The sequence below is a fragment of the Silurus meridionalis genome, chromosome 4 (genome assembly GCF_014805685.1).
Source record: "Silurus meridionalis isolate SWU-2019-XX chromosome 4, ASM1480568v1, whole genome shotgun sequence".
Classification (NCBI taxonomy): Eukaryota; Metazoa; Chordata; class Actinopteri; order Siluriformes; family Siluridae; genus Silurus; species Silurus meridionalis.
The window spans coordinates 8819026-8843133 of NC_060887.1; the positions used below are offsets into that span (position 1 = coordinate 8819026).

At 38.6% G+C, this 24108-nt stretch overlaps 1 protein-coding gene across 2 annotated transcripts; it reads right to left on the reverse strand.

The window, feature by feature from the left end:
- Positions 1 to 463: 463 nt before the first annotated feature.
- tbc1d31 (TBC1 domain family, member 31) lies at positions 464 to 22144 on the reverse strand. Of its 2 annotated transcripts, XM_046848246.1 has the most exons (23): positions 22037 to 22144; positions 21727 to 21848; positions 20852 to 20998; positions 20660 to 20775; positions 19185 to 19363; positions 17096 to 17247; positions 14705 to 14864; positions 14310 to 14510; positions 14021 to 14191; positions 13448 to 13527; positions 13133 to 13279; positions 12804 to 12937; positions 12521 to 12654; positions 11795 to 11974; positions 9784 to 10016; positions 9355 to 9507; positions 5766 to 5901; positions 5527 to 5619; positions 4872 to 5012; positions 3766 to 3960; positions 2097 to 2253; positions 1869 to 1988; positions 464 to 1354 (listed from the first exon to the last, which is right to left on the reverse strand). In XM_046848246.1, exons 2-23 carry the CDS (start codon positions 21798 to 21800, stop codon positions 1209 to 1211), a joined length of 3249 nt encoding a protein of 1082 aa, XP_046704202.1. In that variant the 5' UTR covers positions 21801 to 21848; positions 22037 to 22144; the 3' UTR covers positions 464 to 1208. The 2 variants fall into 2 exon arrangements, with proteins under 2 accessions (XP_046704202.1, XP_046704201.1); XM_046848245.1 differs by lacking the exon at positions 22037 to 22144 and having other exon boundaries at positions 21727 to 22013.
- Between the last annotated feature and the right edge of the window lie 1964 nt (positions 22145 to 24108).

A 24108-nucleotide genomic window follows, 5' to 3' on the forward strand; every position in this document is an offset into this window, starting at 1 on the left:
GATTCTTAATAAATCATATCTTTTTCTCCTTGTCACCACTCTTCTCTTTCTCTCGGTTGAGTTAAACATGCTCCTGAGGCACCAGTGACCACTGTTTCTACCCCTCACCTCTCATCTCCATCACCACATTATCTGTGTAAAGCTGCTTTAAGACAATGTTCATTGTTAAAAGCGCTATACAAATAAAAATGAATTAAATTGATTCCAGATTTCATCTATATTATACATTTTCTTCCATTAATGCCATGGGGTCATTTATATTCCACTACTTTAAGCATCTCTATTTACACTAAACATTGTTTCCATTTATTTGCAGCAAAGAAACTGCCCTTTCCTTGACAAAAATAACAACTTTTACAAAGCAGGTTTGTTAAAGCAGGCAGACCACCAAGGTAACTGGTGCTGAGAAATCTGCAGTAATAACATGCAGCAATATATAGACAATAAATTAGGAGAAAGTGCATAAAGAAAAGACCATTTCCTTTATTAAACCACACAATACATTACTCCATTAGGTATCAGATCAACTACCCGAGTCTATTCTCAATTCATACAGACGCTTTATACACATTATGAAGAGCTCTGGTTTAACATTGGCAGACATGCAACAATAGAATCCAGAATATATCCAGAACAGAACAGCACTTTTCAAAATTAATACATTTTCCTCCCAATTTAGTAGCATTTTATTTCATTGTAATTAAGAATGATACAGTGAAAATGTGAGAAAAATGTGACAAAAAGAAACACAATGGACTAAGATTGTAGTGTAAAAACTGAAAGCAATTCATATTAGTTAAGATTTGAAGAAGAAAAGTCTTTCCATTCTAAATAAATTAAACTCACACACATTTTTTTAATTTCTTGAACAAAGTAAGAAGAGGCAGATATTGCACTCTCACCATTGCTATTTTATAGGAGGTGGTTGTAAGCTCACTGTTTCCCACTCAAACACATCTAAAACTTGTCCAACATGGACAGATTTATAAAAAAAAATTAAATAATAAAATGAAAACAGGTTTCATGCAAAGACTTCATAGTAAAATTGATGGTGCTTTATGATCTGTTTAATGTGTGGACCATTTGTAAAACGTGTTGTGCAGCAGTGGCTTTATTTTAGTCTGAGCAACTGATGCAGTCACTGGATAAAGTCAGTCCCTGTCTTGATAGATTCCTGCCCAGTCACAGTCCTGGTGCTGGTGGCCTCGTCAGTGGGATTGATGGGAACTTGCTGAGTACATAGTGTAGTCTGCAGCTCTAGCTCGAGCTGCCAGCTTCTTTCGGAGCTCTCTGACTTCCTGCAGCAACTCCCTCTCCTCGTGGTCCAGCCTACCCCGAGCACGCTCTAGAGAAACTACACAGAGAACACATTATTACATATGAGGATTGTTCTGATAGCAGTTCAGGTTTGTTTCTGAGGTACCATTGACCAGAGCTCTTGTCCTTGTCTTCTTCACGGATCCACCTGATTCATCCCGATGCTCTTCCTTTTAATTAGAGACCACTCTGCTTTGCAGCTGAGGATGGTTCTGCGTACTGAAGTTACTGAGCAACTCAAGAACTTGCGAATAGATTTGAATATAAACACACTCTTACAATACTTTATTAGGGATAAACATGTAGGGATAATTGTAGCCACTAACATACATATTTATATTTTATAACGTATTAATCTCTGGAAAGCTACGTTGGGACAATGTATACATAACATGTTAAACATGCTATACAAATAAAACTCGACTGAAATGAAAATAAATAGTTTGTCTTGATACGATACAAACACAATCATTCACATTAACAGTGCAGTTTATTACTAATTGTGTCGCGTGTTTTAATCTCAAAAGCGTCCATATAAAATGTTCACTTACAGCATGTGGAGTTGTCTGAAGGAGACTGGTTGTTCTTGGGATCATCCTGTGGACTTTCTGACTTTTGAAAATGTTCCCGTGAAGAGTACGGAGAGCGAAGCCTCCTTTCCCGCTGCAGATCTACAGAAAACAATGAATGCCACTGTAACCACTTATTTAGCAAATTGTAGTGTAGTATTGTATTGTATTCAGCAAATCTGTACAAATAGACGGATAAATTAAACCCACTCAAAGACTCTGCTTGACTCCTCCTCCTAGGTGTGTTCTGATGCTGTGTTATCTCATCTAGATGCTGGGAGACGGGTGACGTCTGTTGGGTGTCTGCAGCAGGTGTTACCTGCTTTTCCTCGTTCAACATGGCCTGCTTAGCTTCCACATTATTCCACTGAAAACAAATCCGGTTACAAATGTCAGAAAAAACAAATCCACAAAGGAGGCTATTTTAAATAAGCCCAGGCTGCAAACAAACATGTTTACACATATCAGCTTAGTGAGCACGTTATAAACATTATATAAACTGGAAAAATATACTGTGTGTATGCGTTTACACCGACCAGACATAACATTATGACATTATATCATTATGAGAGGTGAAGTGAAGAACACTGATTATCTCTTCATCTAGGCACTTGTTAGTAGGTTGGATATTTTAGGCAGCAAGTGAAAAGTCCTCAAATTTGACGTGTTAAAAGCAGAAAAAATGGGCAAGCGTAAGGATTTGAGTCTGACAAGGACCAAATTTGTTTGGACATGTGCAGAGGAGAAACATGGGGTACATCAGTGGGGCACCAGGAAGGAGAAAAAGAGGAAGGCCAAAGAGGAGGTTTATGGATGTGGTGAGGGAAGACATGCAGGTAAGTTGGTTTGAAAGAGGCAGACCTAAAGCTGCAATAAAATAATTTATAATTGCACGTTAATCCTTAATGAGCGAGCCAGTGGCGACTGTAAACCGGCATGAGAAAGAAACCTTGAGAGGAACCAGACTCAAAAGGGCACCCATCCTAATCTGGGTGGCACCAAATGTCTATTCATTACAATTCCATCATGTTAAGGTGTACAGTGATACAGTAGGCGATTAAATGCAACATGTGGTCCTGTGCCACTGTAGTAAACTTTTACAGCCTAAATCCTTCCACAAAGTTCTTGTGTTGCTCAGTAATTTCATGGATCTTTATCAGTGGACAAATTGGAAAGTAAATGAAGAAAAAAAAATCCAATTCAAACTACTCTTTGGTGTGACCACTGTTTGCCTGTAAACATCAATTCTTCTTCCTGTCTGTGGTACACATGAACATGGTATTTTGAAGGAACACAACAGGTAGGTCATTCCAAACATCTCGGAGAACTAACAATCGATCTTCTGTGGCGGTAGGCTGCTATTAATAGGGTTGCAAATTTCCAGACACTTTTAATGGGAACTTCATCTGGGGAATTTTGGAAATATAAAGTTGGAAACCAGGACTTTATTGGACTTTCTAGGAATGAATTAAAAATTTGGACAAATGTATATAAAATGTATCATTTAAAAACATAAATATAAACATCTTGTTTGGTCAGAAGCTGCCATGCATGCAAACTAATACGGTTTAGTATTATTTTGTTTCACTATAGCACAAGGAAGTTTTAAACATACATTTATGTAAAATATATGTTACTGATATATGTTACTGTAAGCCATAATCATCAAAATAAAAAAGAAATAAACACTTCACAAATATCAGAATGTGTGTGATGTATCTATATAATATACGAGTTTCACTTTTTGTATTGGATTACTAAAATAAATCAACTTTTTTATTATAATAGATGCACCTGTATGTATATGTATATACATTTTTTTAAACTAAGGATTATAATCCTCCCTATTTCTTCTGCAGATCCAACAAAGACACCTTACATGGTTGCCCTCCACTTCCATCATCATCTGAACAAGCTGCTCCTCCTTAGCATGGGTTTCACGGCTGAGTCTGGCCAGCTGCTGTCTCTGCTTCTCCTTCTCTTCCTCTGCCAGCTTTAATCGCCTGATCACTTCGGTCTGCCATTCGGCATCCACGTCTAGTTGTTCCGCTTCCGCTAGAGACTCCTCCAGCACCTTCAACAGAGGAATGAGCTCATATTTTAACACTCTCACAGCATCTCAGAATGCATATTAATAAACATGGCATAATCCGCTGGTTCTCAAAGTGTAGGGCATGGCCCTCTAGTGGGGAATAAACACATGACAGGTGGGGGCAATGAATAGCAGGATTTATCTATTTTTTATTGCGCTTCATTAATCTTCATTCATACACTCAACCACAAAAACAAATTAAAACAAAAGCTAACAACTAAAATTGAATTTTCTCTATTTTTTTTACTTGATGCATTTGATGATTGATTTAGAATTAATAAATAAGCCATTTTTATTCTAAGTATATCATTATTTTTTGGGGTGATAGAGGACAGGAGGGGTTTGAAAATACACCCCTATAAAGTGGGGAATGACAAAAAAGATTTTGAGAACCACTGGAATAATTAATCAGCCTCAATTTTAAAAAGTGTCGCTTTAATTCCAAGCTCTTTCATTGATCATTCTCTCGTTGATCATCTTGGTCACCCCTCTACAGTCTGAAGATCCTGGTGTTACTGAGCAACTCAACGGATTGGACTGTTATTATTAACAATAGTTTACTTCAATAGTTTAAAACTGCAGTTTGTATGAAGAGTTCTGAATTTCAGCACCTAACACTGAACAGCACACCTCGTTAATGATGGAATCGAACTGAATGGACATTTGGTGCCACCCGGATAAGGATGGGTTCCCTTTCGAGTCTGGTTCCTCTCAAGGAAGAAGGGAGATCTTCCTTACCACTGTCACCACTGGTTCGCTCATTAGTGCTAAACTTATATACATTAACATAGAAATTAAAATACTATAACCTCTTTATCTCTGTAAAGCTGCTTTGGGACAATGTCTATTGTTATAAGTGCCATATAAATAAAATTGAATGGAACTGTATGTACCCTTCTGGTTTCCTGGCCGAGATCACTGTCTTTCTGAAGGAGGTTGTGAAACGCTAAATCCTCCATCTCAGCTCTTCGTCGCCGCGCATCCACTTCTGCTCTTACTTCTTTGCTCACACACTCGTGTTCTTTGGCCAATTGCTAGGGAAAAAAAATATCAAAGCAAAATCCCTTGATTAAACTGAACACTGAAGGGAAAGGGAGGACATTATCTATGTAAGTTGATAGTATTATAACTATAAAATATAATATATGTAATATATAAGGGAATTATTTAAAATAAACATAGCACATTTCTAGGCAGACAGTACTTTTCTGGAGATAAGAAGTTTTCTGAATACTATTTTCTCTCAAAACCTTTAAATTAAAAAAAAAAAAAATAGAACTTCCAGAGGAATAAGATGAAGCTAGAACATATTCTACGTTTTACTCATTTTCGCTTATGGCATTTATTCTGGAGTTAAACCTCGAGTTCCACCTAGGAACCAGTCCAGGCTATCAGGACAGGACTGCTGTTAGGTCAGGATTATATCAACAAATTTGATAACAAAACGATAATAATATTAATATAATATCTACAATTCGATGTTTTAGGTCGGTGTTGACGCTGTTTGTAATCGTGGTTCATCATCACCGTGCTCCGTGCTCGACTGACCTGCTCAAACAATCTCCGCTGTGCATCCAGCTCCATTTGCCTCACTTCCATATCCTGCACAGCCATAGCAGTCTCTTGGTCTTGCAATGCCACCTGAATAAAGCACACACCCACACACACGTTCACACAAGTACCTTAAAGCTTCTAATGCAGGAATAATAAAACGTTTCTTTCGTTTTTATTTTTAATCCTGAATGGATATTCATAGCAAAAAATAAATAAATAAATAAGGGGGGAACCTTTCTCTGGATTTCATCATCCAGGCGACTGAGCTCCATCTTGCGCTGATTCTGCTGGTGCTTGAGAAAACGCATCCTGGCAGCATCGAGCAGGGTGAGCTCTTTCACCTTCAACTCTCGCTTCATAGCAGCCAACCTTGAGCATGAGACAAAGATTCAACTGTATGTGCATTTAAAATATATATATATGTGCCTGCATGCAATAAACAGCCAACATTAGAATGGCTAGATGCCACCAGTGAGTAAAAAGCACATGCCAGGTACTGAAAGCACTGTGAGAGCATAAAGAAATGGATTCTCTGGTCGATTGTGATTAACGCTGAAATCTTTGACATGAATAGCATGCGCTACAACTGAAGAAAACCGGGTCCTAAAAAACTGGATATCTATTATCTATATATATACACTTCTTCTTCTACTTCTTCTTCTTTCGGCTTCTCCCATTAGGGGTCACCACAACGGATCATCCGTCTCCATACCCCCGTCCTCCATATCTGCCTCTTTCAAACCATCTATCTGCATGTCTTCCTTCAGCACATCCATAAACCACCTTCTTGGTCTTCCTCTTTTCCTCCTTCCTCAGCATTCTTCTACTGATATACCCCATGTCTCTCCTCTGCACATGTCCAAACCGTCTCAATCGCGCCTCCATCACCTTGTCTCCAAAATGTCCTACGTGCTCTGTCCCTCTAAAAAACTCGTTTCTAATCCTGTCCTTCATCGTCACTCCCAACGAAAACCTCAACATCTTCAGCTCTGCTACCTCCAGCTCCACTTCCTGTCTTTTATTTAATGTCACTGTCTCTAAACCAGGGGTCACCAACCTTTTTGACACCAAGAGCTACTTCTTGGGTACTGACTAATGTGAAGGGCTACCAGTTTGATACACCCTTCTGAAATAACAAATTTGCTCAAGTTACCTTAAATTATGTTATTATTAATAATGAATGATATTCATCTATATCAGGGTCAAACTCAATTGCACAGGGGCCAAAACTCAAACCACACTTGAGGTCACGAGCCAAACAGGATAAACATTTATTGAACGCACTAAAACTAAATTTTTTTTTAACATAAATAAATAAAAACAGACAGGAATATTATTTCAGAATAAATAAACTTAAACTTTAAATAACAAAATATTTTGCTCTCCATAAAAATATCTCCAGTCAAACACCAGACGTCTCACACCTTCATCATGCAGCTCTTCAGAAACTCTCCCTCAGTAAATAACCGGCTGATGTGACTCTGATTTCTTCTCTGTTTTCACACCAGCTTCACTTTGTGATTTTGCTCTGCTGAAACACGTCTGCTGAAATGTCAGATTCTTCTTCAACTCTTCTACTTTCTGTATCTTCTGCTCTGCATTCAGGTTTTTCAGCTGATCCTAGTGTTTTGTCTCGTAGTTCCGTCTTAGATTCAATTCCTTATTTACAGCCACATTCGCTCCACTAATAAAACACACGTGTTTACCGCCAGTGTCAGTGAACATCTACTCAGAATCCCATCGGTTTTAAAAGACTCTGTTTTCAGAATAAACTTTGCTCTTTACCACTGTAAGGGGCTTCACAATAACTGTAAAATAGGGTTAAATACATTAACAGAAGCTCGACTTGATTGACGCTGGAATGTTCCCAGGTAGTCTAGCGTTCGGTAAGACAGCTGAAGCGCTGCATTATGGGATCTGTAGTTTGTGTTATCAGCGCTTCATATCGCCGAAACATTAATAACAATAATAATAGATCTTTATAAAATCATCTCGCGGGCCAGATATAATTGTACATCGGGCAGGATTTGACACTGAGTTTGACTGTGTGAAGACACTGAACTGATTATTGTGATTTCTCACAATAGTTATCAACAATGATTTAACAAGGTAGGAAACAGCTATTCACCTCGTTGGTGACCCCTGCTCTAAACCATACAACATCGCAGGTCTCACCACAGTCCTATAAACTTTCCCTTTTATCACAAATCACTCCTGCTATTACTCTTCTCCACCCACATCACCCTGCCTGCACTCTTTTCTTCACTTCTCTAACACACTCTCCATTAATTTGCACTGTTGTCCCCAGGTACCTGAACTTCTCCACCTTCTCCACCTCTTCTCCTTGCAACCGCACCACTCCACTGCCCTCCCTCTCATTCACACACATGTACTCTGTCTTACTCCTACTGACTTTCATTCTCCAGGCTCTTCTTAACCTGCTCCCTACTCTCACCAAAAATCCCAATATCATCTGCAAACATCATAGTCCATGCAGACCCCTGCCTGACCTTGCCCGTCAACCTGTCCATCACCACTGCAAACAGGAAAGGGCTCAGAGCCGATCCTTGATGCAGTCCAACCTTTACCTTGAACGACAGACCGTTCCTACTGCACACTTCACTGCTGTCACACTGTCCTCATACATGTCCTGCACCACCCTCACATACTTCTCTGACACACCTGACTTCCTCATACAATACCACAACTCCTTTTTCGGCACCCTGTCGTACACTTTCTCTAAATCCACAAACACACAATGCAACTTATTCTGACCTTCTCTATACTTCTCCATCAACATTCTCAAAGCAAATAATGCCATAATGACATCACGGAACTGCTGGATGTTAGACACATGGACAAGGAGACCTTCTGCATCTGTAACTTCTACAGCAATGCTAGCAGCAGTCATGAGTCTGTTTATTGAAGCCAGCAACTTCTTCAATCGATCCTTGCAAACCCTGTTCCTAGTGGAACCTGTCTTGGAAAACCTCTGTATGACCCTGGCCACTGTACTGTAACTCGTTTCAGGGTGTTGCCGAGCTTCTTATAGCCTCAGCCATGTTTGTAGAGAGCACCAATTCTAATCCTCAAATCCTCAAAGAGTCTTTGCCACGAGGTGCCATGTTGAACCTTTAGAGAGAATTGTACTCAAAGCACCAAATTTTCTCTGTTCTAATACAAGATACCTACATTTGTATGGTCGTGTCAAACAAACAAAAACATGAACATGATGAATAGGACGTGTGGCTTTACACGGTTATACGACGTACAGCTGTTATAACTTAGAGTGTACTTAAATTTGTTAACAATTGTTTAGACAATAATGGTTGTATGTTGAGATATTTTTAGAGGACAGTAAATCTGTACCTCTATACAAACTGCACATTGACTACTCTAAAATATATCCAAGTTTCATTTCTATAGTATTGTCCCTTAAAAACATATAATAAAATGGTTGGTGAAATATGAGGGGTGCTCCCACTTTTGTGAGAAACTGTATATGGAGAAAGGGAGAGAGTGAAAGAGAGAGAGAGAGAGAATTACAGGATGTGTATTCATTTACACAAATTAGCCTTTTTTTTATATCGTCAATACAAAGATACTTCTGAACAAATTATTTAAGCCTGTATCACACAGCTAGTCTGCTAGTCTACTAATATGGATTTAATTTTGCTAGTATTTCATTTCACAAGTTTAACACCCTATTTAATCCAGTATGTGCCAGAAGTGGCCAAGGCTTTTCAGACAGATTCGATTTCAACATAAAAAAAACCAATGTCAAACCAATTTGACCAAAAAAAAAAAGGAAAAAGGAGAAACCTGGTTCTCTGTTGGGCAAGTTTGCTCTCCTCCTCTTGCAGGATTCTTCTGCGTTGTTCCTCGGCTTGCTGGAGCAGCTCCTGTTGTGTGTACCAGGCTTCATCCTCAGCCTTCTGTCTCACTGCCTCAGCACGTAGCTCCTGAAGTGCCTGTCTGATTGCCCACAGATACATACATTGACACAAAGCAACTGCTATTAACTCGGTTTTTATTCTAAACGCCAATGAACATCAATATGTCTTTAGATAGGCAACTCAAAAATCAAGTTCAAAATAAAGCAGGATTGTGTTTCGAGTTTGAAAATCCAGTTTTGAATCACTGCCTGGCACATTTAGGCATTTTTTCATGTTTGTGTTAGTGAATAAATGCAACTCATGTTCGCAGTCTGTTCTTATTTAATACTCAGAAAAAATAAAAATAAAAACTCACCTCTCTCTGAGATATTCCACTTCTTGCTGACGGATTCGCTCCCGTTCCTGGCACTGGTACTCCACTATAAACGTGGGATACTTGTTAAAGATTGGATACTGACCAGGTGTCAGAGGCTCAAAGTCAGCCAGCATGAAGCTCGGGTGCAGGTCCGCTGGGGTCAGCTCCATCAACCGGTACGTCTCCTTCAGCATAGCGCTCATGTCTATATTGTTGCGATGATGGAAGAAGTACTGTAGAAGGGACAGGGTTTTCAAACAGACAAAGGCAATGGGATTTAGCTTGAATTTTTATTTAACACAAATAAAATAAAAAATCTCACTCAGTCTCAGGATTTAACTGAACATCCAAAAAAAAAAATAAAAAAAAAAATTTGTTTTACTGTAGATATTGAAACTATGGGAACCAACCCTGTACAAGTCAACAGGCCAAAGGTCACATGATTAGAGCATGTGGTGTAACCCTGGCAGCCCAGTTTTGGGAATTATTTAATGAGTTTGTTCAGAACAAGTGGTTCTTCATGTGGCATGATCGCTGGCCATTTACACTTACAATCATTAGGGATGCACCGAAAATGAAAATGTTTGGCCGAAACCGAAAAAGAGGAAAACAAGGCCGAAAACCGAAACACCGAAAGAAATTATGGCAATTATTATTATTACCATTGCATTTATGTCTATGACTGTGTACTAACCTTACTAAAATCAAGGCATTTCAATTGCATAAATTAATATTAAAGTTTCAAAGAATAAATCAATGACAAATTATGAAAATATTTATTTATAGCACATTGCAACAATGCACAGGATAAAATTAATTAAAATTCAAACTTAAATGCACTCATGTGTACAATAAATAATAATGTACAGGCCCTCTGGCCTGCTGAAAGGTTGTAAAATTAAATATGTTCTTTCATAAAAACAAAGAGCACCTGCTTAAAGATACAACAATATCACTGGGAAACTTCCTGCCTTTTCAAAAACGTCCACCACAGACGGAGTGCGCGCGCTCGGAGGGGTTTTGCTTTTCTGTGCCGCGTTTCTCTCATATTCAGCATAGCGATCGGGATGTTTGGATTTCAGGTGACAAATTAAACCCGACGTGGAGAAAGTCTTTGCAGAAGCATTCCTCTTGAAATTTCGTTATTACATGTTTTTCAAATCGCTATCCGTGGGTCTTTCTCAGATATACTGAAATACGTCCACGCCGCAGACATGTTGCTTCAGACAAGCACGTGCAGGCCGCGGTTTCTGTTTGCGTCATCACAACAAACTGTTTCGGCTGTGTTGTTTCGGTGATCAAAGCCTTTCGGCCGAATATTCGGTGCATCCCTTATAATCATCACTCATAATGAATAAACAGTGGAAAATCTATATTGTTACTTCCAAACCACTTTTTTGCAGTAGGCGCAAACTCAAAGGTTTCAAAGTATCAGTTTAACATGGAGTTACTCCAAAATCCACAGCACACAGTCTGAGATCCATCTGGACTGGATTTGGACTGTAATTAATATAAACGGTCTTCTATAATAGCTTAGACTACAACTGGCATGAACAAATCTGCATTACTGTAAGTGCTCATCAGAACAAAAGTTTATCGAACTGCACACCTTAACAATGATAAAACTATAAGGAATGGACATTCATTGCCACCCAGATGAGGATGGGTTCCCTTTTGAGTCTGGTTCCTCTCAAATTTTCCTTTCTCATACCATTTCAGGGAGATTTTCCCTGCCACAGTTATCACTGGCTCACTCATTAGGGCCAAACCTAGTCATTAACATAAATCAAATGTTAAAACCTATTTATCTCTGTAAAGCTGCTATGAGAAAATATCCACAGTTTAAAGCACTATACACATAAAAACGGAATTGAAACATATTTGTACAATCTGTGAGAAGAATCAAGCATCGTAAAGCACAGACTTTTTCTTTTTTTACACATATATATATATATATATATATATATATATATATATATATATATATATATATATAATAAAATTGAGATACCACAAAGTCATCCTTTTGAGTGCAAAGGAGTAACGGCGCTCTGCAGCAGGTCACGTAGGCAACCACGGACATCAGAAGGAATGAAGGGTGATTGGAGAAAATGTTATCGAACAGCTTTAACCATTCGTCTCTGGTCAGCACCTCAGAAAACAGAGTTTCTAGGAGAGGCCACACATATATCTGAAGAGGGGGAAAAAGACAATGCACATTTCAACACAGACAAGATTAATCCAAACAAGAGCTTCCAAATAATTTAATAGAAATACGATTTATAAGAAAATGACTTCGATTTGCCTTGATACAATACATTTTTTTTAGTACCTCTGGTCGGTATGTGACTAACTTTAGGGCTAATGGAAGAATTTGAGAAGTATGCAGCAAAATTACAATATCCATTCTATTATATAAGTTCATTTAGAAAAGTTTTCACACAACATTTTTAATAATTATTTATTGTATCATAATCTTGAATCCTAATGATCATCAGTTAAATAAATGCATCGACCCAGAAGGTTGGTAAAATTTTAAAGTCCCTCTGGAGGAATCTCAACCGCTTCACATAATAGACAAAATAGACAAAGAAATTGGTGGTTTCGATGTTCGATCAGACAAAATGCTTTCACCACAATGTAATTTCTGTTGCTGTGCTTTTAATATTTGCTGATTAGAAAATATCGTTATTTACATTTTTTACAGTTGACAATTACCAATATTTATTCGACATACCTGGGATGTGACACCACAGTCGACAAAATGGCCCAGCAGCTCTTTGTCGTGATGCGCCAGGACGTTTTCTACCATGCTCAGAATGTTGAGTGGGGGATTGGGGAAGTACTCAAACCAATGCTGGCACCAATTCACTGAATGTAGTCAAAAAAAAACAAAAAAACAAAAAAACATAAAACATAGAAACAGGACTATTTAAGTATCAAAGATGATTTTTAACAGCTGAATTGCTATTCATCGTCTATGATTGTACTGTTAATACAGCACTGTTTGGTGTGTGTACCGATGACAGTAGCCACAACTTCAAAGCAGATGAGAGGATTGTTCTGAAAGAGCTTGACAAAAGGAAATGCCAACAACGGAAGATACTCTGCTTCACCGAAGATGGCTGACCAGTGAGCCAGAGAGGACAGGACTCTGCAGGTTAACAAAATGTATGACATACACACACAAACATACCAGCAAAATGAAAAAAAAAAAAACCAGATTATTGATTTTGCTTATTGAGCTTAGATCATCTTCCTATGTGTAAATTTTGTAATTAATTATTTAAAGAACAAAAACAAAACAAAACAAAAGCACCAACGAATCAAGTTTATTTATTATCATGACCTCTGGAGTCCCCTCTGCAGTTTGTGGCTCTTGATTGGGTAGCGCTCATGCAGACGCGTATACGCAGAGTGCAGGCCTTTATCTGTTAAACTGCTGAATACGGCATGATTCTCAGGGAGCTGCAGCAGAGAACGCCAAATGAACATCCTAAAATAAATTACGCGAACACACGCACACACACACACACACACACACACACACACACACACACACACACACACACACACACACACACACACACACACACAGATCAGAAAACAAAACAAAAAATACAACAAACAGAAAACAGCTGAAACGTCTGGGTGAAATTGTTACCTGTATTTCTCTGGATACTCTCCAAATGTTCGGAGTAATCCCTGAAGTTGCTTCTTATTCAGGCCACCTGGCAAATCATTCTGAGTGGGTAAAGTAATGGACTTTCATTTTAAAATTGTTTAATAAAATTGTTCCTTCAAAATACATCCGTCTAGAGAAAGCAGATCAGCAGAGACGGCAGGTTAACCTGCAGACATACGAAGATCTTATAATAATACTAATGCACTACATCACACGTCTAATCACTAATCACTCTAATATATTTATTTTTTTGGATCTCCAGTGCTTGTGCTTTCACAAACACAGATCTGCATGTTTCCTTGTATTGAAAAAGGAACTGAACATTTTGTTTACCCAAAATTCACTTATAATAATAATAATAATAATTAAAAAAATGAGGACAAATTCTTTATTTATTGGGTCCACAGAAATTGGTAAGGAATTATGAGTCAGTGAAGCTGATACCCCGAAACCTTAAAACTAGCACAATGCTGTCATTAATCCAATATGAAAAAAGTCAACAGTGCAGAATAAATAGCATAGAATTGAATAGAACATAAATTTGAGTAGAACCTCTTTGTTCTCCGGTGTGTAAACAGCTGGAGGGCGGAGAGTTTTGGTGCGTCGTTTGCGAGCAGATGTTTTGGCTGGTCGAAGCACAGCTCCAGCGTGCACCTTCATCTTTAAGCATGAAGTGTCCACGTTTGTTCCTGAACTTACCGTTTTCACTAATGATTGTGGAGGCTACACAGACAGACACATATGCTTTAATATACACAGTTGGGTTTTTCACAGGGAAAGTTGACTTTCCATTTAAGATTGAACAGGTTTTAAGTCAGACACTGCAACGATTCTTCTTTACCTTGTTGATTTCTTGAGTGAGAGCCTGCACGCTGTACACTCTCAGAGCACCGGAGTCCATCACTGCCGCAACGTGGCGGCCTTTAGGACCAACAGCGGCCGAGTTAACTGCATCACCGTGAGAGCCGATCTCGAAGAGCTGCTTGCAGGTTTGAATGTTGATAAAGCGCATGACACCGTCCTGGCTCAAAACACCCAGGACCTGAAACACAAACATTTAGACGGTGGCCATTTCACACCACAATCTTTTCGCAATATGAAACTCTATCATTACATCTACAACGTTAGAAACTGGTGTATGTGTGAAATCAGAGTACAAGAAAACAGCACAAAATACTTTCCAATTGTCCTGATTGTTCTGAAGCAATTATTTATGACCCTGACATGCTACAGTACCTGGCTGGAGCCTCCATCAAAACTGTCTGGCAGGAAGTCGAGGTGCCTCACAGTTCGCACTTCTTGTGGCATCTGTATTATCTTCAAGAGCTGTTGGCTGTCCAAACTCCACAAATGAATAAGGTTTGAGCGCCCAGCTGCAGCCAGGGTCTTTCCATCTCTGCAGACATTACATTTAATATTTCACTTATCTAAGATTTTTTCTCTTAGGAAGTTTTTCTAAAAAAAAAAAAAAAATTTTGGACACCTGAGCATAAGATTATGTGCTTTTTAAACATCCAGTTTCACATTCAGTCCCGAACCTTTTAGTTCTGAAAATAGATGTTCCACTAGATTTTGGAGATTTGCTTATTCGGTTTCAGAGGCGTTAGTAAAGTCATGTGATAAAGCCTGGGGTGCAGTCAGTGTTACAATTAATCATGTTCAATAGGGTTGAGGTTAAAGCTCTAAAGCAGGAGATCTTCCACTCCATCCCATGTAAAGCATATCTTCATAGAGCTGGCTTTGTGCACACGGGAACTGCCATGCTGGAACAGGTTTGGATCGCCTAGTTTAGGTGAAGGGAAAATTGAACGCTACCGCATGCAAAGACATCATAGACAATGGTGTGCCTTCAACTTTGTGGTAACAGTTTGGGCAAGAACTACACATGGCTGATGGCAATACTTTTGTCCGTAGCCATGCATTACATTGTTACTCCTGTCGATAAGTTTAGTTATTTTACAAAACATTTACAGCAAAATGCTTCAGATAACATATCACGTTGCTTATATGAGTTTAAATGCAAGCTTAATACATGTAACCATTATTCAGCATTAATACAGTATAATACTCAGCTTTGCAGAGAACTCTGTGTTTAAAGAGAGTTCGCAAAAATCCGTAGTCATGCTTTAAGTTAAAGTTTAGCATATATCGACAGTTGTAGAAAATAAGGGGACAGTTCATGGGGAAAGAACAAAAGAGTCAGGTCCTGAGAAATAGGATGGACCAGGATCGTCTCCAGTTGCCATGGGAGAAGTTGGGGTATAGTCAGGAGAGACAGAGCCTGGGGGAAAAGGCTCGATCAGTAGCTCGAGATCAGTGTAGTGTAGTGTTGAGGCATTATGAGTACAGGTATGAACAGGGAGAATTATTCAAGGTGGAAAATAGAGACGCATACGAGGATCAAAAAATTGTTCCATAAGACAGATATGGCCAGTAGAAAGTGGCAACCACGCACACCATGCAAGCGCATCGGCCGGAAGCGTGCCAAAGAGACAGAGCTAGGGAAAATATAACAGGAATAAGCAGCATGCAGGCAACATGCAATATGCACTATACTCAAACAGTTTATATGCATATTTATTCAAAGCACAAGTAGAAACTTAAGTCAAAAATCATATAAAAATATAAGAAATGAGAAGAGTAATAGGGTAATAGGCACATCATCAGATGATAAAGAACGTAGGAGAATAGTAAGAAATTTTATAAGAGATCCATTGCCCAAAACACACAGGAAGTAAGATGTTTCTATGAGAGCATGAGCTTACAGGCAGGATGAGCGTAAGACAGGAAATAACATATTAAGAAGTATTATGGCATAATAAATATATTTTGAGAAGATAAAAAAAAACTATGTAAAAGGACGAGAGCTATGAAAAATAGGAAAAGCAATTGAAGAAAAGAGCTGGTGGTTTAAAACTGGTTAAACTAGAAAAAAATTGTACAGAAAACAAACGATGATTTGCAGACAGAAAGGAAAAAATAAAAACCCAGACGAGATTTTAAGTAAAGGTGGGAATATTGCGGGGGTTGCATTGTTATTTGCAAAAGTGCACGATCGGGGGGTTTTTGAAGAAAAGGTCACTATCAAGAGAGATTTTTTCAATTATAATGTAAATTAGAATTGTATGGAGGTAAATGAGACTTCCGAGAAAGAGGATCAGTTTACCAGGATGTACGCAAGCAAAGGGGTGGAGTACGCAAGCCCACGTAAAATTATTGGTATATGTAAATTGTTAGGGAGGAGATATTAGAGAAAATATGTAAATTTCACTAGGTGTGATATAAAAAGTGCTGTTCAGGCTCATTCCTGAAAGGCCTTCTGGGACCGAGCTGTATTGACTGCAGTAAAGTGATTTTGCTCCTTCTCATCACATGACTGGAAGGTTCTTCATTTGGTTTCGTTGTGTAACCTTTTGTAGCTCAAAAAACTTTTGGTAACAGGGTCTGAGTTCTGACAAAAGTCTGAAGTGCTGGACATTTTAACATTGTTGGTGAAATATAATGGAGTTGGAGTAACTCCAGTCCGTGCTGTTATACAAAAATAATACACTTTAGGTTAAAGTACCCTAGCATGAACGTGACCATCCTGCAATAGATGTTGCTTTTTGAAAATATTTATTCTCTTACTGTGTTACAGCAAATGCCTTGTAGTGTATCCGGGGTCCCTCCTGTGGAACTGGAAGCTGATATTTGCAAAATAGCGTGTCGCTTTCCCAAGCAAAGATGGAGTCGTCGGTAAAACAGCTCAGAATGGTGTTACCCAGTGGCAGAAAAAACACCTAAATAAACACCAAGGCACAAACAAAACAATAAGAAAACAATCTCAATACATTTAAGAATGAATGTCATGATATGAAACTATATATGACTACAAACTATATGACTTTTACTATAATAGGGAACATTTTTGGAATAAGAGCTATGAAGTACGGCTGCCACCGCTGTGTAGAGAAGCAGTTACACTGTTTACATTCATGCACCCCCAATCCCCCCAACACATCATAATTTGTATAGTAATAACTTGCATAATCAAGAGATTCAAAAGAATTTTGTCAATTTTGATCCACATAAGCCACACAGGTACACTACTGCTCCTGGGAGGTCTGCCTCTAAGGGGCATTGGCCCACAAAAGCCTGCAGACAAAATGTATAAGTATTTTTATTTTCAATGCACTGCTTCTTCCTGCTACTCTGCTTTTCTTATAAGTTTCACTTGCTTTAACGCGCCAATAAAAAAGAAATGGAAAATGAACTAACATGTTTTGTTTTATTCGAGTTTGACTTTTTGTGTAAATGATGAAAATGGACATGAACGAGGAACATTTCGGTACATAGAACATCAACTAAAACGATATCTTATAAAAACAGGCCAAGATTTTGTTGTGTTGTATGTTACTTTCTGTAACAATGAAGTAATATCTGTAGCACAGTGATTCTGTCATCACGCTACCTCCGTCCTCTACCACTGCACCATGCACCCTCTGTCCTTGGCCACTGCACCACACACCCTCCATCCTAAACCACTGCCCCACGCTCCCTCTGTCCTCTACCACTGCACCACCCTCCCTCTCTCTGTCCTCCACCACTGCACCGTGCTCCCTCCGTCTGCTACCACTGCACCACCCTTCCTCTATCCTCTACCACTACACCACTCTCCCACCATCCACCACGATCCTCCAGCCTCTACCACTACACTACGCTCCCTCTGCCCTCTACCACTGTACCATTCTCTCTTTGCCCTTTGCCACAGCACCACGCTCCCTCCATTGACCAATGCACAACACTCCCTCATCCTCTACCACTCCACCAAGCTCCCTTCATCCTCTACCACTGCACCACACCCTCCATCTTACAACACTTCACCACGCTTCTTCAACTTCAACCACTGAACCACACACCTCCATTCTACAACACTGCAACATGCTTCCTCTGTCCTTGGCCACTGCACCGCACTCCCTCCATCCTCAACTCCCTCCTCAACCACTGTACCACACTCCCTCTCCCTCCATCCACCAAGTTCTTTCCATCCTCTATCACTGCACCATGCGCCCTCCATCATCTACCACTGCACCCCGCTCCCTTCGTCCTCTAACTCTGCACTACGTTCCTTTATCCTTAAACACTGCACCACGCTCCTTTCGTCCTCTACCACTACTATACTCCCCCTAATCCTAAAACACTGCTCTACTGATCCCTGTGCCTTTCAGGGAACACGTGAGACAGGTTTCAAGACTTCTTTTTGTTCTGGTATCTAGGTGGTGGAACACACTTCCACTTAATGCCTGAACAGCTGTGTCACTAGCAGTCATCAAAAGACATCTAAATTCCTAACTCTCCAAACAGTAATTAAATTAGCAAAACCACAACATACACTCTTTCCCCCTGTCAAGTACAAGGATATTAGCTGAGAGCTCATGCATGTGGAAGGAAAAAATAGCACATTTTCTCTAAATTTGTTACACCACAAGACAGCAGGAGCAGCAGTTCAAAAAGATGCTGTTAGAGGTTTTACATTGCTTAGAGTACATGCATGTTGAGGAAATGTTAATTCTCACTGAGAATTGGTAGACACCTAATAATTAAATGCATCTTAACCTGTTTAGACATAATGGATATCAGCATTATAGGACAACTGACAATTTGGTGGAAAATTGGAATTAGGGATAAGGGGGGGGTGTCAAAGCAGAACCGAAGGGTTAAGAAGCTGTGGTTAGACCTTTTGTATTCCCACAGAATGGCGCACATTGAGTTTTCTCTTCCTCTGAAATGTATCCAAGTCCCAAAGCTGAGCAGTGTCTGAGGATGTGCTGATAGCATAGCGGCCTGAACCATGGACTGACAGAGAGGACACGGCACCCTCATGACCCCTCATCCAGCTCACCAACTGTTTGGTTTCTGAAACACAGAGAAAGCATTACATATATTAGGTACAGACAAAAACTAACACATACACCACAACAGCCAAAACAATGTTAGTTGTGGCACAGCAATTTTTTTGGACAGGAATATAATTCTTTTGCTGTAAAATATATGAAATGTATTATACATTGGTTCTGAGAGGAGTAATTCAAATCCTGGGTTAATGTGCTCCTCTAATAAAGAAATGCACAAACTAGGGCCCATGAGCCAAAGTTGGCCTGCGGTGACATTTAATTTTGGACCACCATGCCATATATGATGAGAGGAGAAAAAAAATGATAAAAATGCCATTGACAGACACAGACTTCGGATGAACTTGTAGGTAAACTGAGAAGCAAACAAACCAAGACTCATAGCTGTATTAGGAATTAAACCCCATTGGAGGGCTGGAACGACTCCTCAAGAAGAATTGAGGCAAATTATTTATCATTTAGAGTCTAAATGCTAAATGATTTGTAACATTTTTATCACTCTGGGCAGAGCTACAGAGTTTAGTGGTGGTGCGTCAGTAATAATGGTCCGTGGAGTAACGCACGTGCTCTGTGGTTAAATGGTCTAAATTTTAGACGCACTGCCACTAAATTCTCAAGCGCTCTGGACAGGTAACGCAGAAGACACTGCAGAATGAAAAATGATTAAGGCCAAAAAAAATGACAGCAAGTTTCCAAAGTTTGGAATCATTTCAAACCAAAACATTAAAAAAAAACACCCTACAGTGAGTTTACTCACTGTATTAATCTGTTTAAGTAATCTAAAATGGATTTTTCTTATTTATTTATATATTTGTATTTTGATGTAATATGACAATTAAATACACTAAATGGGTTTAGTTTATTCCTGTATGCAATTTCAGCAATGAAAATGTTCATTTTTCTTAAAAAAAAAAAAAAAAAAAAAAAAAGGAAACAAATGACTTTTTCATTTTAAGAAACTTGACATATTTTCTCTTGTATATTTAGTATTGCTCTTTAATAAAGAAAAAGAAACTTCTTATCCGATTACTCGATAAAAAAAATCTATGGAATAATCATAAAACAAGTAAACCTTAATAAAAAAAATGAACTGCATTAGTTAATCAAATAACACATTTTGGTATAATACAACATGCCAATCAAGTTAAATTTTTGGCCCTTCACGAAAAAAATAAAAAATTCAAAAACAGTATGTTTAATGTGTGTGTATAGCTTCAACAATGCAAGTGATAACAGTAAATAAGTTATTTTGTGGATGTGTCGGGGTTTTACGCTTTGATCGGAAGCTGTGAGACCGTACCTTTGTCAAAGCACTTGATGGAATAATCGGAAAGGGCAACCAGGTACTCAGTCGTTCTGCGCAGGTTGAAAGCCAGGGCTGTGCAGGCTTGCCCTGTTTTCTGGATCAGCTTAAATCTGGTAAATGACAGTCAGTACAAGATGAGTACCACGTTATTTATGTATGTATTTATTTGGTTTCAAATGTACGGACCCATTTCTGCTCATATCAAACACGTAGATATTCCCATGGTGATCACCGGCAAGAAAAGCCTCCCCCGTAGTGTCGAATGCCACCTGGAGGAAGCGAACAGTCTTACTGTGGTGAGCAGCTGCACTGCGAATAACAGACAGCAGGATCCTGATGGTGGGAACAAGAGTGGAAAACAGTTTTAGATGTTTTATTCGAATCAGTTCATCAAACAATGCAGCAGTGAATTGAGTGTGCAACAAAGAGATGATTAAAATGATTTATTCCAAATCATAAAGAAGTGCAATACAGAGAAGGTGACTGATGTAAATACTGATTGACAGGCCATTCGGTGCCATGACGTACTCTAAATTTATAAAAAGGATTACATTGTCTAGTTTGTCTTATTTTACACAACTGAAAGAAAATAACCCTTACAATAAATATGCAATAGTGTAAACTATTAATACTCTGAAAGATACATAGAACATTGGAATAAATAGATAAACTAGAAGGGTTCCAGTGGGGCTTCCAGAAGGGTTTCTATAAGTATATTCAAAAGTATATTCAAAGTCAATCTGAAAACAATGTCAGACTTTTTGTTTTGTGTTCTTACTGAATGCACTTTTAGGACAAATAAAATCAGCCATACAATCAGGACAAAAGAAATGGCACCCTATGAGAAGAGCTGGTGTAAGTTGAGTGTGCCAGGTATACACTGCATTTGCTGACAAGTATTAATGAAAGTTGTGAGTGAAATTCTGTGTTTTGTTTGCACTCTTTTGACATGGACAAGAGTCTCACTAATACCCTGGGCTGTGTTTCAATACAGGTGAACAGCCACAAACAAAACCTCCAGCAGAGATTTGGAAAGGTCATCTCTAAAGGTTGAAATTTACCCATTATTAGATGGCACTGGTCTGCGGTGCCATAATTTCCCTTCATCTTTATAGGCGATCTGTAGAGTCTGCATGCTTCCATCAGTTCTCTACTGCACCGCCGCTCCGCTGAATACCTGTTGCTAACAACACAACCGGATTAACGTTAGTCATTAGCCTGCTGCAGCCGTAAGACTTTACAAACAATTTAATATATTAATAAATCAGGTACGGCCTCTAATTTCGTGTATAAATGTTTAAACACATGAGCGATTTCACTACACTGAGAACCTTCTCGCTCCTGTTTATAATACAGCCATATTAAACCTACCCGCGTTGCTGTTTGATACCGGAAGTGTACGCCGGATGTTTGTTTTGTTTCAAGTACAAATTGCTCGCGAGTCCCTACCTTAGTGCACTACGTGCGCTACAAAATAACTGCTAATACACCCTACAAAGTGCACACTCATAGGGTCAAATGAAAAGCATTTGCAATACGACCTTAAAGCCGACTTTCTGTATATTCCTCACTAAAGTTCATCTGTACACATTTATACACGTTTACACACAATTTAAACACATTTGTACACATTATACACTTTTATACAAATGTATACACGTTTGCACACATTTACACACATTTATACACATTTACACACATTTTTTTTTACAGATGTATACACATTTACAGACATTTATACAAATGAATTTAAATGTGTGCAAAACTGTAAACATTTGTAAAAATGTGTGTAAATGTGTAATTGTGTATACTTGTGTATAAATGAATTTAAATGTGTGCAAAATTGTATACATTTATACACAAGTATACACAATTACACATTTACACACAATTTTACAAATGTATACACATTTACACAAATTTATACACATTTACACATTTTTTTTTTTTTTTTAGAAATGTATACACATTTACACCCATTTACACCCCTTTAAATAAAAAGATTAAATGAATGATTAGGCAACTACTGCAGAAGTTATAAGAAAGATGGCTAGAAAGGTACTCCGTGTAACATCTGGAAATAGAAAGGAAGACAAAGAGACGAGGTGGTGGAATGAAGAAGTGCAGGAGAACAGAAGGGAAAAGAAGTTGGCAAAACAAAATTGGGATCGACAGAGTACAAGGAGATGCGGCAGCAGGTAAAGAGGGATGTGGCGAAAGCCAAGGAAAAGGCATATGAGGAGCTGTATGAGAGGTTGGACACTAAGAAATGAGAAAAGGATTTATACCGATTGGCCAGACAGAGGAACCGAGTTGGGAAGGATGTTCTGCAAGATAGAGCAATAAAGGATGGAGATGGAAATGTGTTGATTAGTGAGGAGAGTGTGTTAAGAAAATGGAGGGAGTGTTCGGAGCAGCTGATGACCAAGGAATATGAGAGAGAGAAGGTTGGATAGTGTGGAGATGTGAAACAGGAAGTGGATAGGATTAGTAAGGAGGAAGAGGGAGCTGCAATTAAGAGAATGAAGAGTGGAAAGTCGATTGGACCAGATGACATACCAGTAGAAGTGTGGAGATGTTTAGGAGAGATGCAGTGCAGTTTTTCACAAGATAGTTAAACAAGATTTTGGAAGGCGAAAGATGCCGAAGGAATGGAGAAGGGTTGATCAAAGATCAGCTCTGAGTCCTTTCCTGTTTGCAGTGGTGATGTACAGGTTGACGAACGAGGTCAGGAGGAAAGGAGAAAGGCCAAGTAGGAGGTTTATGAATGTGATGTGGAAAGACATGCAGTTACAATAGCTGGTTTGAAAGAAGCAGATGTAGAGGACAGAGTGGTATGAAGCTGGATGATCCACTGTGGCGACCCCTAACGAGAGCAGCCGAAAGAGGAAGAAGCATAAGAAGAAGAACAATCATTTAGAAATATGCAACCCATTCTGTCGATAACTTAAATATTGAATTAGAATCATGAATTTATGAGAATTTGCTTATGAATTGGTTTTTTTCTTCTTGTCAAAAAATATTTATGAGTCAGTTACAGCCAAAATAGACCAAACATTTTAGAAATGTTTCTTTTTTCTGTGAATGAATTCCTTAAACACAATTTTAAAAACAAGGCTCATTTTGTCAAAACACTATAAACGATTCACAAATCGACACACACAAATAGCTGAACATGTCAGTTATTTTGCAAAAGGAAACACTTCATTTAAAAATGTACATTAATTTAACAAAACAATTTTTACACCATATGGAACACACAAGATTCATATAATATGATTTAGTTTGATTTATTTACACAGTATTGTTCTCAATCTCAAACACATGTAGAATATCGAATTTTTTAATGATCTAGTCTGGGTTTGATTTTTTCAGAGATATTGTTAGAGTAAAGTACATGAATACCAAACAGTAAACACAAGAGACCTGGATTAAACCAGGTG

Excerpts from the sequence above, each read along its gene's own strand:
- tbc1d31 (XM_046848246.1), bottom strand. The coding sequence starts at position 21,800 with ATGCAGACTCTACAGATCGCCTATAAAGATGAAGGGAAATTATGGCAC. Across the intron at positions 20,999-21,726 it reads CCAGTGCCATCTAATAATGG|GATCCTGCTGTCTGTTATTC; the intron begins GTAAATTTCAAC and ends TCCCACCATCAG. Across the intron at positions 17,248-19,184 it reads ATTCTGTGGGAATACAAAAG|GTGTTTTTTCTGCCACTGGG; the intron begins GTCTAACCACAG and ends GTGTTTATTTAG.